The sequence below is a fragment of the Nycticebus coucang genome, chromosome 13 (assembly GCF_027406575.1).
Source record: "Nycticebus coucang isolate mNycCou1 chromosome 13, mNycCou1.pri, whole genome shotgun sequence".
Taxonomy (NCBI): Eukaryota; Metazoa; Chordata; class Mammalia; order Primates; family Lorisidae; genus Nycticebus; species Nycticebus coucang.
Genome location: NC_069792.1, coordinates 22,460,593 through 22,475,750, shown reverse-complemented (window position 1 = coordinate 22,475,750; position 15,158 = coordinate 22,460,593). Strand labels below are relative to the sequence as shown.

The 15,158-nt window shown below is 40.6% G+C and overlaps 1 protein-coding gene across 1 annotated transcript in view; it reads left to right on the top strand.

Moving 5' to 3' along the window:
- TRPA1 (transient receptor potential cation channel subfamily A member 1) overlaps nucleotides 1-7,073 on the top strand; it is a 72,117-nt gene extending 65,044 nt beyond the window's left edge. Inside the window, exons 26-28 of the mRNA XM_053559025.1 lie at nucleotides 3,662-3,775; nucleotides 5,439-5,536; nucleotides 6,204-7,073. Of these exons, the coding sequence (XP_053415000.1) occupies nucleotides 3,662-3,775; nucleotides 5,439-5,536; nucleotides 6,204-6,414 (423 nt within the window). The 3' untranslated portion in view covers nucleotides 6,415-7,073. The remainder of the gene's footprint in view (nucleotides 1-3,661; nucleotides 3,776-5,438; nucleotides 5,537-6,203) is intronic.
- Nucleotides 7,074-15,158: the final 8,085 nt, after the last annotated feature.

Here is a 15,158-nt window from a genome sequence, read left to right as displayed (position 1 = left end):
AAAACAAATCAGGAGGAATCATGCTACCTGACTTCAAACTATACTATAAATCTATAGTGATCAAAACAGCATGGTATTGACACAAAAATAGAGAGGTAGACATATGGAACAGAATTGAGAACCAAAAGATGAATCCAGACACTTATCATCATTTGATCTTTGATAAGCCCATCAAAAATATAAATTGGGGGAAAGATTCTCTGTATAACAAATGGTGCTGGAAGAATTGGCTGGCAAATTATAGAAGACTGAAACTGGACTCACATCTTTCACCATTAACAAAAATTGACTCTCACTGGATAAAAGATTTAAACTTAAGACATGAAACTGTAAAGATTCTTGGACAGAGTGCAGGAGAAACACTTGAAGAAATGGCCTGGGGGAATACTTTATGAGGAGGACCCCCCGAGCAATTGAAGCAACACCAAAAATACATTACTGGGATCTGATCAAACGAAAAAGCTTCTGCACAGCCAAGAACACATTAAGTAAAGCAAACAGACAGCCCTAAGAGTGGGAGAGGATATTTGTAGGTTATGCTTCTGAAAAAAGTTTGATAACCAGAATCCACAGAGAACTCAAACTTATTAATAAGAAAAGAACAAGTAATCCCATTTCATTGTGGGCAAGGGACTTGAACAGAAGCTTCTCTGAAGAAGATAGGTGCATGGCCTATAGACACATGAAAAAATGCTCATCATCTTTAACCATCAGAGAAATGCAAGTCAAGACCACTTTGAGATATCATCTAACTCCAGTAAGAGTGGCTCGCATAACAAACCCCCACCCCAAACTACAGATGTTGGTGTGGATGTGGAGAAAAGGTAACACTTCTCCACTGCTGCTGAGAGTGCAAGTTAATACGTCCCTTTTGGAAAGAAGTATGGAACCTACTCAGGGATCTAAAAGTAGACCTGCTGTTTGATCCTTTAATTCCTCTACTAGGTGTATATCCAAAAGACCAAAAATCACTTCATAACAAAGATATTTGCACCAGATTGTTCATTGCAGCTCAATTCATAATAGCCAAGTCATGGAAGAAGCCCAAGTGCCCATTGACCCATGAATGGATTAATAAATTGTGGTATATGTATACCATGGAATATTATGCAGGCTTAAAAAAGATGGTAACTTTACCTCTTTTACATTTACATGGATGGAGCTGGAACATATCCTACTTAGTAAAGTATCTCAAGAATGGAAGAAAAGGGCGGTGCCTGTGGCTCAGTCGGTAGGGCGCCGGCCCCCTATGCCGAGGGTGGCGGGTTCAAACCCGGCCCCAGCTGAACTGCAACCAAAAAATAGCTGGGTGTTGTGGCAGGCGCCTGTAGTCCCAGCTGCTCGGGAGGCTGAGGCAAGAGAATCGCTGAAGCCCAGGAGTTGGAGGTTGCTGTGAGCTGTGTGATGCCACGGCATTCTACCGAGGGCTATAAAGTGAGACTCTGTCTCTACAAAAAAAAAAAAAAAAAAAAAATGGAAGAAAAAATAACCCATGTATTCAGTACTATTATGAAACCCAATTTACAATCACTGACACTTTCATATGAAGAATAGATCACAACTATGGCCCAAGATGAAGGAGGGAGGGGGGATGAGAGGGGAGGGGAGAGGTCAGATCGAGGGAGGGTGAATGGTGGGATCACACCTATGGTGCATAATGCAAGGGTACATGTCGCGTCTATTAGTATAGAGTATAAATGTCTTAACACAATAATTAAGTAAACGAGATGCAGTATATATTAACCAGTGTGATGTAAGCGTTCCTAATTCTATATGAAATCAGCATGTTGCACCTCATAAATGCATTAATGTATACATGATCTATGTGTTTATGATTTAATAAAACAAACAAAAAAAAAACAGCATGGGCTAGAAAACCAGGCACCAGTCTCCTATTTCCCCTGAGGCATTCCTTAAGTAACTCTGTACATCTATTCTGAAACCTGTATTTGAGCACACAACAGAACCAGGAGCAAAAAAGGATGGGCCCCTTACTGGTCATTTAGTCCTCTCACAGAATAGTCTTGAGCACATGTGGAGACAGAGAGGTCCCTGGGACAGCACGTGCTGGGATACATTCAGCATAGAAATTTCCGGTTTCTCAGGGCAGGAGCTGTATTTTGAGGGATTTAGAGCTGTCTGGGATACATTAGTGTAGCCACTTTCCAGCACAGTGCTAGCAGCCATCAACACCCCATAAATGTTCATATCTTCACTTAAAATTAGGAAAAGAAATCCACGGAGCCCATCGTACCCTTCAGCATGGAAACCCCACCAGTTAGAGCAGGTAAAGGTGCTACCTTAGTGCTGTCGAGCCCTGATCAATGGGTCCTACCGAAGGCACACTGGGCTTGGAGTTTGGCTTGTCAGCCTCATCCAGGACCACATTTGTGAGAGGCAATCTGGCAGCTCCTAGGCAGACAGTGAACAGGGTAAGTTTTGCCACCATGTACTTTACCTGCTGGCAAAACTGGGCTTGAGTACGTCTTTCCAATTGAGTTTGAATGCTGAGTGTTCACATGTGACCTCAAAATATATATGTTAATATATAGCTAGGAAAAAGGAATATTACTTAAAGACCCAAGGGATAAAAGGAACGCTGAAAATTATTGTAGAAAATCAAAGAGAATAAGTGATATTGTTAATAAAATGCAAGAAAACATAGCTTTGCTTAGAACTGGAGCTACGGTATGTTAAGTAATTGAGTACTCACGTATGTAATTCATGTTTAATATACATACATGCATATACACAGAGGATGCAAAATATGTATACACATTTTAAGAAAGGAAAAAACGGTATTAAAATGGTAATGCTGTGGGCGGCGCCTGTGGCTCAGTCCGTAAGGCGCCGGCCCCATATACCGAGGGTGACGGGTTCAAACCCGGCCCCGGCCAAACTGCAACCAAAAAATAGCTGGGCGTTGTGGCGGGCGCCTGTAGTCCCAGCTACTCGGGAGGCTGAGGCAAGAGAATCGCTTAAGCCCAGGAGTTGGAGATTGCTGTGAGCTGTGTGAGGCCACGGCACTCTACCAAGGGCCATAAAGTGAGACCCTGTCTCTACAAAAAAAAAAAAAAATGGTAATGCTGAACATACGCTGAGACAAAAATGAATACAAGTCACGTTCAGCTCCTCGTGTAATTGCAGAAGTCGAAGCGACTTGAGCATTACACATTTAACACAGTTTTTTCCTTCTTTAATATGTATCCGAATGCATTTAGGATACAAATAAATCCAAAAGGCATTTAGGTGCATTTTTTGGCACCCTCTGTAGGTATATTCACACGGTTCACACTTCCCAGTTGTGTGCATTTTGTAGTGTTGTAACACCCCAAGATGTGGTTTGTCTTTTTCTTCTTTTTATCTCCAGTGTAATTCACAGCTCCTGAGCAATAAACACCTGCTGGCTTCAATTCAATTCTTTCTTGAAACAACTTGCTGCTGGACTGCCCCTGCTGTCCTTATCTTGTCAGTGGGTGAGGTGAGGGGCAGGGGCAGTGACTCCGAGATGGGTACGATGGAAACCTGGCCAGCCCAGCTGCTGTGCAGAAGTCAGGGCATAGGAATCAGTTTTCACTTCGCTGTACCAGTGATTGCTTCTGTGCAGTATAAGAATTCCAGATGCTAATTGATTCTACCAATAAATCCAAAATGTGTTTAGGTGGAACTTCATACCAGCTTAGAGAAGAAGCTGCCACTATGGTTCCTACGCAAAGTGGATCAGAAATCGACCATCGTCTATCCCAACAAGCCCAGGTCTAGCGGAAGGTTATTCGTAAGTACCTGTAACAAATATCACCAATAAGGTGCTGCTGCTTGACTTCCTCCTTCCCTAAGGAGGTCCTTTTATAGTTTTGAGTCCCCTCTGCCTGTATGAAAGAAATAGCTGTGCTCCCCCATCCCCCAAAAGTACATGATTAACCCACAAAGGGAAAGTGATAGGCAGGAAGAGAGAGGCATTTGCCTTCCTCTTCCAGGGGGCTCATCCAGAGCATCCATGTTAAATGCGAGCCATGGCCCCGTGAGAGCCGATAGGCAGGAGGACCAGCCAGACTCTTGCAGTATCTTTTGTTAAAGTGCAGGAATACTTTGTTTGTTTCTCCTAGGCCCAACCACTGACCTTTATGTGTAGATATAGGCACATATACATATGTGTCTGTGTGTCTACGGGTATAATAGAGCACACAATAAAGAGCACACATGTACATACACACACACACAGGGTGTGGCCTCTGTAGAAAGTCTACAAAATGATCTATCCAAGGCTAAGCAAGGCCATTGCATTAGAATGGAAAAGGGACCAGAGAAAGAGTCAGAAGTATTGGATGCTAATCCTAACCATGCTGGGCGGCCCCCATCTCTGTGACTTTTCTTCTTGAGTTCATTGCAAGTTAATCTCCCCTTGTGTAGTCACAAAATGGTAAAGTCGACCTAAGCATCAGTCTGGGCTTTATGCTAACTCTGTGTTACTTCCTGTCTGACTCCTCTCACACACGTGGTTTCTACCACTACCTACACACAGCATGATCAGCAGTTGATTTTTCTGTCCTAGGGCGTAGCCTTGAGTTCCAGGCCCCTACATCCAGCTGCCTACTTGGCATCTCCGCTTGTATGTCTTGAAGGTGCCTCAAATTCAGCTGTTTAAAGCCAATCTTCACGGTTCCCATGTCTCACTCTCTCCCCACACCCCCTGCACAAAAATAATGAAGAAGTCCCAGTCCTCCATCAACTCCTTGTTGCAACCGGGATCAGCACACCGTTTGCTTATTTGCTTGCGCAAGCCAGGCACCCAGTGTGGTGTGTCACCTCCCTCTCCCTGACCCTTCAAGTCCAATTGAGCACCATGTTTAGTCCCTATGGACGTTCCCATCTTCTCTCACCTGGACTCCTACAATTGCCTCATTCTTGGTCATTTCACCTCTCCCCAACACTCACCCCAGTTCAGAGACACTAAACTTAAACCAGATTTATTAAAATAACAATTCAGAAATTCCTCCTTGTGAAATTTTGTTGCTTGGTTCAGTTGTGCTTAATAAGTGGGACCGAGCAGCTGGAGAAAAATAGCAACAAATTTTACCACCTCCTGGGATGGGCATTTTTCATGGTAATTTATAAAATGACTCAGTTAATCTCCTTCCTAAACAATCACCCCCTTTTACTCCTATTTTATTTATACATTTTTAATGTTTCTTGTACATTTTAAATGTATTTGTACTTTTTTAATGTTTAATGTTAATGCTATATTTGAATGTATGACTTCATTTTATAGCACTTCGCATGTATGTTTCTCATACCAAACTGGGGGGGGGTTCTCTGAGGGCCACAGCTGTGCTTTATGAATATTTGTGCTAGTGAGCCTGATTGAAGTTTGGCTTATGCTCAAGAAATAACTTCTGAATTGAATTCAACACAAGTAACTATTTTGCTTTATCTTACAGCATTTGTTTTGCTATTTATTTTGCAACCAAGAAACAAGACAAGAAATACCAAATGCTGATACGTCTTTGGAAATGGAAATATTAAAGCAGAAATACAGGTATGTATTTTTTCCTTCCATCTGCATTTGAGAGATTTAAAGCTCTTAAATAATAATGCATGTTCTAAGGTGGTAATGTATATTGGTGTTTATTTCGTATATGGAGCCATATTTATTGGACTGATGTAGTTAGTGTATTGAGAATCGTGAGACATTTTTTGGACCCAGCAACTTATTTGCCATTGCTGACCAGTTTTCCTTCCAGTGATAAATGAAAGAAAATTTAAATGCTGATTTCTTTTCTCTTATGGTAGTAACATAAGCTGCATTGTTCATGAGTCATCAGAGTTCATACAGCAAAGCTCTAAAAGCATCTGAGGATCTCTGGAGTAACTAAGTGGTGGTTAGGGTTAGTTTATTGGAGTTTAAACCCCTATTCAACTAGATACTTACTAACTCTGTGACCCTGAGTAAGATACTTCACCTTTCTGTACAGTAGTTTCTTGTTTGTAAATGGGGGAAAAAAGTAAACTAGCCTTAAAGTAACAGTGTAACTTTAGAATGTCACTTAAACTTCAAAATAAGTATTCCTTGGAAGGGCTATGACTACCACAAGGCTATATATGTCAACACAATTAATCTGATAAAGAACACTGCTACACCTATGCCTGCCTGCACTTGGGGGAGCAATTGAAAAGATAATAACGAAATATGTATGTTCTTTTAGGCTGAAGGATCTCACTTTTCTTCTGGAAAAACAGCATGAGCTCATTAAACTCATCATTCAGAAAATGGAGATCATCTCTGAGACAGAGGATGAAGATACCCATTGTTCTTTTCAAGATAAGTTTAAGAAAGAGCAGTTGGAACAGAGGCGCAGCAAATGGAATTCTGTGTTAAGAGCAGTCAAGGCAAAAACACAGCAGCCTGAGCATTAGTTAGCAAGATCTTTAATGGGGCTTCTGATGGAGAGTTCGTATGACCTGCTGGGTCTAATTTCTAATTTGAAAAGAGTGAGAAAGAAACAGAAATCAGACTGGTTTTACTACATGTGAAATTGTGGCTCTTGCATTCTATGTAAAAGTTAAACTATTTCCTCTCTTTTCATGTTTTCTGTCAATCATTATACATTGGGAATATCCTTACAGATATGTTCACTTTAATGAGAGGTCATCTCATTTTTTAAATGGGTAGAAAACTAATTTGCTAGAGCACACATTTTAATGGTAATGGGTAATAACTATTAAGCTAGAATTCAAATGCCAATACTGAATTCCTGCTTGATAATTATATCATACAATGTGTGATGCCTTAGAAAAATCATCTCAAGTATTAGTAATGCCTTAGATAATAGTCTCAAGTATTAGATTGAATGTAGCCAGTTAGAAAGTGTCCTTGTGTTGGAAGAACCTGCGGGTGGCACCCTCTGCACTCTTCTGTCCCTACCATGATGATCAGCCCCGCTCTGATTGCTGCTTCCAGTACACCTGGTGTCACTTTGAACTTTATAGTTAAGGTCAAATTAGTGGACTTTATGATAGGCATGAATGTTACTATAGATAATATGTTATTTCTGTATTTTTTGTTTGCCAAAGATCATAATAAATTGAAGACCTGTGTAGTGTTCCACAGTCATTATTGTGTGAGCCTTTGTGTTGCATTTAATTTTTTGAGATTTGCAAAACATTCCTCCATCACATATTCCTTTTTTTCTCTTGACATCTAGTGCAAATTATCACGTATCTCATCATTGATCTTTTCAAGGGCCTTCTCTTATTTTATTTTATTCTACCCTTTATCCTGATTCCCACATTTATCCCCTCAGTACTCCCTGGGGATGTCACTGTAATTAACATGACATTGGCTGTGTATGTGTTCTTCTGTTGTGAACAGTGTTGTTTTGAGTGAGTTTTATTTATACAGTCGTTGTTATGCTATGGATCTTATTTTGATTTATTTCTTATTTCTTTTATATTTATTTCTGTTTCTTATTTCTACTGGACATTATGTTCATAAGACAACTGTGATATCATACATCCACCTAATTTTGATATTTGATAGTTCACTGTGTGCACCCACTACACTGGATTTATCAGTTCTAGAGATGGACAGCTTGGTGGCCCCTGCCTTCCTGCTATCACACACCTTCTCAAACATATGTTCATATAAATCAGCAGAGTACTGAATGATAATGTGTAATACAGAAAAGCAGACATTTTTGCATTTGTGGTCCAAGAGAACATGTGGCCTAGAAACAAGGTTTTATGTACCTTAATGCAAAGATCTTTCTTATTTTCATTAAAACAGAATGCCTAGAAATTCATGATAAAGGGGCAATAACCAAGAATACACCAGGAAAAAGCCCTATTCAATAAATAAGGCTGGGGAAATTGGATAGCCATATGTAGAAGATTGAAACAAAATCTTTGCCTCTCACCACTCATAAAAGTTAATTCAAGATGGATAACACACTTAAACCTAAGGCATGAGACTATAAGAATTTTGGAAGAAAATGTTGGAAAAACTTTTCTAGATATCCGCCTAGCCAAAGAATTAATGAGGGAGACCCCAAAGGCAATCATAGCAACAACACAAATTAATAAATGGGACTTGATTAAATTTAAAAGCTTCTGCACAGCCAAGGAAACAACTTATAGAATGAACACACAACCTATAGAATGAGAGAAAATATTTGCATGCTATATCTGATAAATCTGTGATCCCCGAATGTTTTGGCACCAGGGACCAGTTTCATGGAAGACAATTTTTTTATAGACAGCAGGGATGGGAAAGGAGGTAAAGCTCGGGTGGTTCTGCTATGAGGCCAAGTTTCTAAGGAGCCACAGACTAGGGCTAGGGACCACAGTAATGGCTAAGAACCAGAATACATAAGGCACTCAAGCAAATCAGCAAGAAAAAAAAAATCAAACAACCCCATGAAAAAGTGAGCAAAGACATGAACAATAATTTTTCAAAAGAAGATAAACTAATGGTCAATAAACATAATGAAAAAAATGCCCACCATCTCTAATCAAATCAAAACCACAATGCGATATTGCCTGATTCCAGGGAGAAGGGAGAATGGTTTTTATCAAAAAGTCCCCAAACAACAGATTCTGGTGCAGAGGTGGAGAAAAAGCAACACTTACAATGTGTACACTGTTGGTGCAATTGTGAGCTAGTAAAAACTCTATGGAAAATAGGATGGGGATATTTCAAAGAACTAAAAGTAGCCATTTGATCCAGTAATCCCACGACTGGTATCTACCCAAAGGAAAAGAAGCCCTTTTATCAAAAAGACACATGCACTCCAATGTTTATTGCAGCACAAGTCACAATTGCAAAAAGGTAGAATTAACCCAAGTGCCCATCAATTCATGAGTGGATGAATACAATATGGTATCTGTAGCACAATTCACAATTGCAAAAATGTGGAATTAACCTGAGTGCCTATCAATTCATGAGTAGCTTAATAAAACATGGCATATGTATATCATGGAGTACTACTCAGCCATTAAAAAAATGGTTTGTAACAACCGAGATGGAACTGGAGACCATTCTAAGTGAAATATATCAATGGAAAAAAAAAATATATCAATGGAAAAAAAAAAACATGTACTTGCTATTATATTGGAACTAATTGATCGACACTCAAGTGCACATATGAAAGTAAAATTCAGCAGACATCGAACAGGAGGAAGGGGGAAGAGAAGATGGGCAAACAGTATATTTAAAATGACAGAATATAATGTTAATTACGCAAATCATATGCGTAAAGCAAGCTAGGACTATCCACTGGAGATGTGCTCATATACAGTCTTATGTGTGCAATTTAAAAATTTGGATTAAGACCTGCCTCGTTGGTCTCCCGTCAACATGGCGTTGGCTGTCCTGCGGCTTCTGGAACCTTTTCCGACCGAGACATCCCGTTGGCAGTGCTGCTGCCGCCTGGGGGCCCGTGGCCGGCGGCGGAGCTGGGCATGGTGCTGGCCCTGCCGCCTGCAGGGGAGAGCCCAGCAGGGCCCGCGCTGCTAGTGGCGGCCCTAGATGGGCCGGGCGCGGAGACCGAGGAGCAAGGTCCCGGGCCCCCGGAGCTGCTGTTAGCCGCGCACTGCGGCGGCTCCTGGCTCTGGGTTCGGTGCGTGGGTGCGGGCGCGGCCAGTGCGGCGGCCCCCGGCGCTGTGCTGGGCGCTGCTCGGCGCCTCGCCGGGGCCAGCGCTCGGACCCCGAGTCGGGCAGCTGCTGGTGAGGCGCGGAGAGGCCCTGCCAGTGCCTGGACCGCGGGTCCTGGAGACGCGGCCGGCGTTGCAAGGGCTGCTGGGTCCAGGAACTCGGCTGGCTGTGACTGAGCTACCTGTGCGGACCAGACAGTGCTCGGAGAGTGGGGACCGCAGCAGGCTCCCACCTCCACCCATGGTGTCCTCTTTTGCGGTTTCTGGCACAGTCCGGCGACTCCAAGGAGTTCTGGGAGGAACTGGAGATTCACTGGCAATGAGTCGGAGTTGTCTTCGTGGCCTTGGCCTCTTCCAGGGAGAATGGGTATGGGTGGCCCGGGCCGGGGAGCCATCAAATACTTCTCAGCCACACTTGGTCACAGTGCAGGTCCTAGAACCTCCCTGGGACCTCTCTGAGAGGCTGGGACCTGGCTCTGGGCAGCTGAGAGAGCACCTGGCTGACGAACTGGCGCTCGTGCCTGCCACGTTGGCTTTTAACCTCGGCTGTGACCCTTTGGAAGTGGGAGAGCTCAGCATTCAGGTAGGAGACAGGACTGAAGTCAGGAGTGTTTCCTCTTATGCCCTCTTCTCTGTCTTAACTGAATTGGAAGACTAGAGCTGTAGAATTTAGGTCTCTTATTCCATATGATCTTGGACTTTCACTTACTATCTCTTAGAGCTGTTTATTCATTCTCTATAATCAAATCATCATAAGCCTTCATAGTGTAGTAGTGCAGTTAGTGTTGCGTACACAGGGCTTTCATTTGTTCAGGTGTGTAGGGACCCTGCAGCCTCAAGGCCACATGTAGCCCTCCAGATCCCCCAGTGCAGCCCCTCAACCAAATCCAAACTTTACGGAACAAATTATTTTACTAAAAGGATTTGTTCTGTAAATTTGGATTCAGTCAAAAGGCTGCACTCATGTATCCAGAAGGCCTCATCTGACCCCGAGGCTGCTGGTTCCTTACGCCTCAATGCCCAGCCTTTTCCTCAGTGTCCATCTAAAGATGACACCTTCTTCACAAAGCCTTTCATAGTCTCACCACCACAAACATAACATGACTTCTTCCTCACATAGCATTTTGTACCTTTCTTGGGGCATTTACTTTATTTGGCTTGATTATGATTACATAATCTGTCTAATCCTCAATTACATATTGTAAATTGAAGGAAAGGGCTCTTTATTATCTTTGCAGCCTGGCGTTTAATTTCGATATTTTTATTAAATACGTCCCGGAGAAGTTTTTGTTTTCTGCCTTTACTTCAAGAAGACAGTTGCATCTGGAGGGCACAAATACAGTATAATGTTTATAGGCTGGTACTGTACAATTAAATATATATAAAGAAATTAGAGTAAAAAAAAATTTGGATTAAGACAAGAAGTATCAGATGCTTTCAAATTAAACAACAAATGCATCATTGATTAAAAAAAAAACAACACTTGGTCACTAAGCAACTATCATACCCTTCAAAGGAGAAGATTTAAGGCAAGACAAACAAACAAGAAATGTATCCCTGATTTAAAAAAAAAAAAAAAAAAAAACATTTAGTCACTAAGCAACTATCATAACCTTCAAAGGATAAGATTTAAAGTAACCCAAACAAAAATACATCTCCAAGCTTCCATGTAAATCTTCGGGGGAGTCATCCAGCTCTAGACAGGTTTCAATTCTGCACCGCCGCCAACACCTGTGATCCACGGAATTCCCAGGTGGATTTCACCTGTCTGTGCTGTACTTTTAAAACAAGTTAGAAAAATGCAAACTCCCTGTTTATCTGTGCCATGTGTATGTATTTTGGCTATTTTAGGATATAGGGTAATGGAAGAAAACACCTTTTTTGTTTCATTTATCATCATAATGATACTGATGACAAATGTACTATTTGACATGTGTGACAATTCCACTAGATAACCGAGACAAGAGCAATAAAACACTGGGCTGAAACATGAAGAAAGGAATGTTTCCTAAGGCCCTATTGGGAACTGGATAGTTGTTTTATATTTTAAAACTGATATTCAACTAACCATGCCCAAACTCCAAATTTGGAACAAGAGACACCTACGAAAACCTACTAATCAACAAAGGTTACTAATCAGGGAGTCAGTAGCATGAATGTCTGATGACACAGGATTCACAGGCAGATGTTTATTGGAAAATGACTAACCCATTCATTAATTACCACTGCTCACATGTCAAAGACCAGACTAGTTGCTTTGTATTATACCTTCAGTACTAATCATTGACAACTATTTAACAAGTCAAACAGTTTGCATTCCATAGTTATGGGGGATCAACAGAGGAAGGTAAGAACAGAGGAAGGTAAGAACACAAAATTATTCATTTTTCTTAGCAAGAAGTCAATTCTATTCAAATCAGAGTTTAAGATTCCATTTCATAACAGACATTTGAAACTAAAGAAACTGCAGGGTAGATAATGTCTCTTAAAAATTTTCAGGTAACCAAGAACACAGTTTGAATAGAATAAATACTGGTCAACACAAATACAAAATAATGGAAAGAAACAAAAAAGGCAATAAGCTAAATGAATTAAATCAAGGAAAACATGGACCCCCCCCAATTAAAAAAAACACAAGATTACACAAATAAAATAAAATCTATCAATTCTGACAACAATCTAAACTTTAATAAAAGACAAAATACTCTACATTTGAGTTAATAAACTTAATTGATATAGAATAATCTAAACTATTTATAGAAATATGAGCAAATAAATACCCTGTATAAAAATTTGAACAGTGTTTCCCTCAAAACACGAGGGAAAAATACAAAGTTAAGCAAAATTATTGCTTTACACTGACAAAGGCTGATCTATTGGGAAGTCATGAGTTATTAACTTTTTTGTTTTCAATAAATTATCAAAGTAAGTCAGGCTGTAACTGGCAGAAGTGAATCATTGGCAGAAATATCGTGGGAGAGTCTTATCATACCTCCATTAGCTTAATCCCAGCTCCACACTTAGGCATTGTATGACCCACAAAGTTTATTAAAACAGTGCTGCCAAGGAACCAGGAGAGAAGGGTCTGCTAGGGACAAGGTCCCAGCAGAGACTAGGAACTACTGGAATAACACAGGTGCTAAAATTAGGTTGCCAGGCTACAGCAGGGCCTTGACTTAGGCCAGGAAGATGGGTCTTTATGAAATAGGAGGGTTTAGGAAGGTTTGAAATAGTTCATTACATTTTATAACATTTACCTCCTCACCTGACTCAGGTTAACCTCTTTTTATCTCGCTCCATATTTCTATTCAAATTCTAACATTAGTATCCCATTTTCAATATTAAAGATTTTTTAAAAATTCATAGCCCATGGAATTTGAGTTTGTGGGTGGAAAGAGAAAACAATTGAGCCAGGGCTGGGCCTGGCGTTTTATGTCCTCTTATCTGGGTTTTAATGATAAAAATGAAGTTACATTAGTTCATATGCCAATTGAGGGGCTGTTTAGCCCGCCCACCTAGACCTCCACTGAATGAAAGGGAAATCGGGGCTATGTTAGCTCAACTTAATGGGGATAATGCCAGGGAGAAAACAATAGTGTGTAAGTGGATTAAATGTTTTTCTGAGGGGAGAGAAAATGTCACTAATAAAGAGAGGTCAAGTTGTCCAGTAATGAGCAGAACTGACAAAAACATGGCAAAAAATTTGTCAAATTGTGGGTCAAAATCATCAGCTGACTGGGAGAAGCATAGCAGACCAAGTAAACATTGATAGAGAAACAGGAAAATCTTAACTGAAAATCTTGGCATGAGAAAGGTGTGGCTCTTATATCACAACAATGCACCAGCTTACATGGCACTGTCTATGAAGGAGTTTTAGCCAGAAAACAAATAACTGTATTGACACACCCTCCCTACTTACCTGATCTGGCCCCCAATAACATTTTTCTTTACCCCAAAATAAAGGAAATATTGAAAGTAAGACATTTTGATAACATTCAATATATCAAGGATAATACAAAGATAATTCTGATGTCCATTCCAGGTAAGTGTTTTGAAGGATGGACAGAGACCATCTGAGGCCAATGTCACAAAAGTAGTGGTAGTTACTCTAATTGCAGATTTGATACTGTGTAGTCTATTATCCCCTCCTTTCCTACCAGCAGAACTTCTTGTACAGTGAACTTTGGAAGTATGGTGTTCCTGCAGCTATTTAATTAAAGAAGGCCACCTTGCCTCACTGTGTGTTAATAGATTCCACAGTCTATTAAACATATTTTCACTTCTGGAGCGTTCTATCTCTTCTCCTCTGACATTCTGCTCACTTGTTGAATTCAATAGCTGCTGGTCCATGGCCACCACAATGTTTAACCAAAAAAGGACTATCTAGTAATGTTTCTCCTCCTCTAATAACCTCAGGAATCAATTCCAAAAGGAAAAGATAAGAGAGAAAGACATAGATACTTCAATAATTCCTGAAAATTTAGCAATTGGCTCTTGAGCTGGTATGTAACTTGACTGGACTAAAGAATTCCCAGATTGCTAGTAAAATATTATTTCTAGGTATGTCTGGGATGGTGTTTCCTGAAAAGATTAGCATTTCAATTGGTAGACTGAATAAAGATGTTCACCCCTACCAAAGTGTGTGGGCATGATCTAATCTGTTGAAGGCCTGAATAGAACGAAAAGTTAGTAAATGTGCTCTCTGCTTAAGATAGGGCATGCATCTTCTCTTGCCTTCAGACATTGCCCCCTTCACTTATTGGATCTTCCCACTAGGGCCAGGACTTACACCATTTGCTCCACTGGTTCTTGGGCCTTTGGGTTCAGACAAGATCTGCTGCACTGGCTTTCCTGCCCTCGCAGCTTGCAGAAGGCAGATCTCTGGACTTCTTAGCCTTTATAATTGCATGAACCAATTTCTCCTAATAAGTCTCTTTTTATGTGTCTATGTACAGACTGTGCCAAAAAGTATACACATTTTAAGAAAGGGGAAAAAGGACTAAAATTGTAATAGTCAATATATATCAATAACAAAATATGAATATGTCATGTTGAGCACCTCTTGTAGTTGCAGAAGTCAAATATGACTTGAGTATTACAAATTTAATACAGTTTTTCTTTTCTTAAAATGGGTATGCATTTTTTTAATCACTCTATGTACACTCTATTGTACATACTCCCCATTTCTCTGGGGAGAAATTTCTACCACACTCTATTGTACATACTCCCCATTTCTCTGGGGAGCCCTGACTAGCATAATGGCTGTAACAGAGTGTTTAGATGATGTCTTCATCTGTTTTGTGATGCTACAATGAATACCACAGAATGGGTATTTCATAATAAAGAGAAATTTATTTCTCACAGTTCTGGAAACTGAGAGGTCTAATATCAAAATGCCAGGATTTGGTAATAGCCTTTTATGCTATGTCATCACATGGGAAATGAGATGGTGAGAGAGAGGGCAAGAGGATGACAAACAGTCCCTTTTACAATGGCACCACCCTTCATGG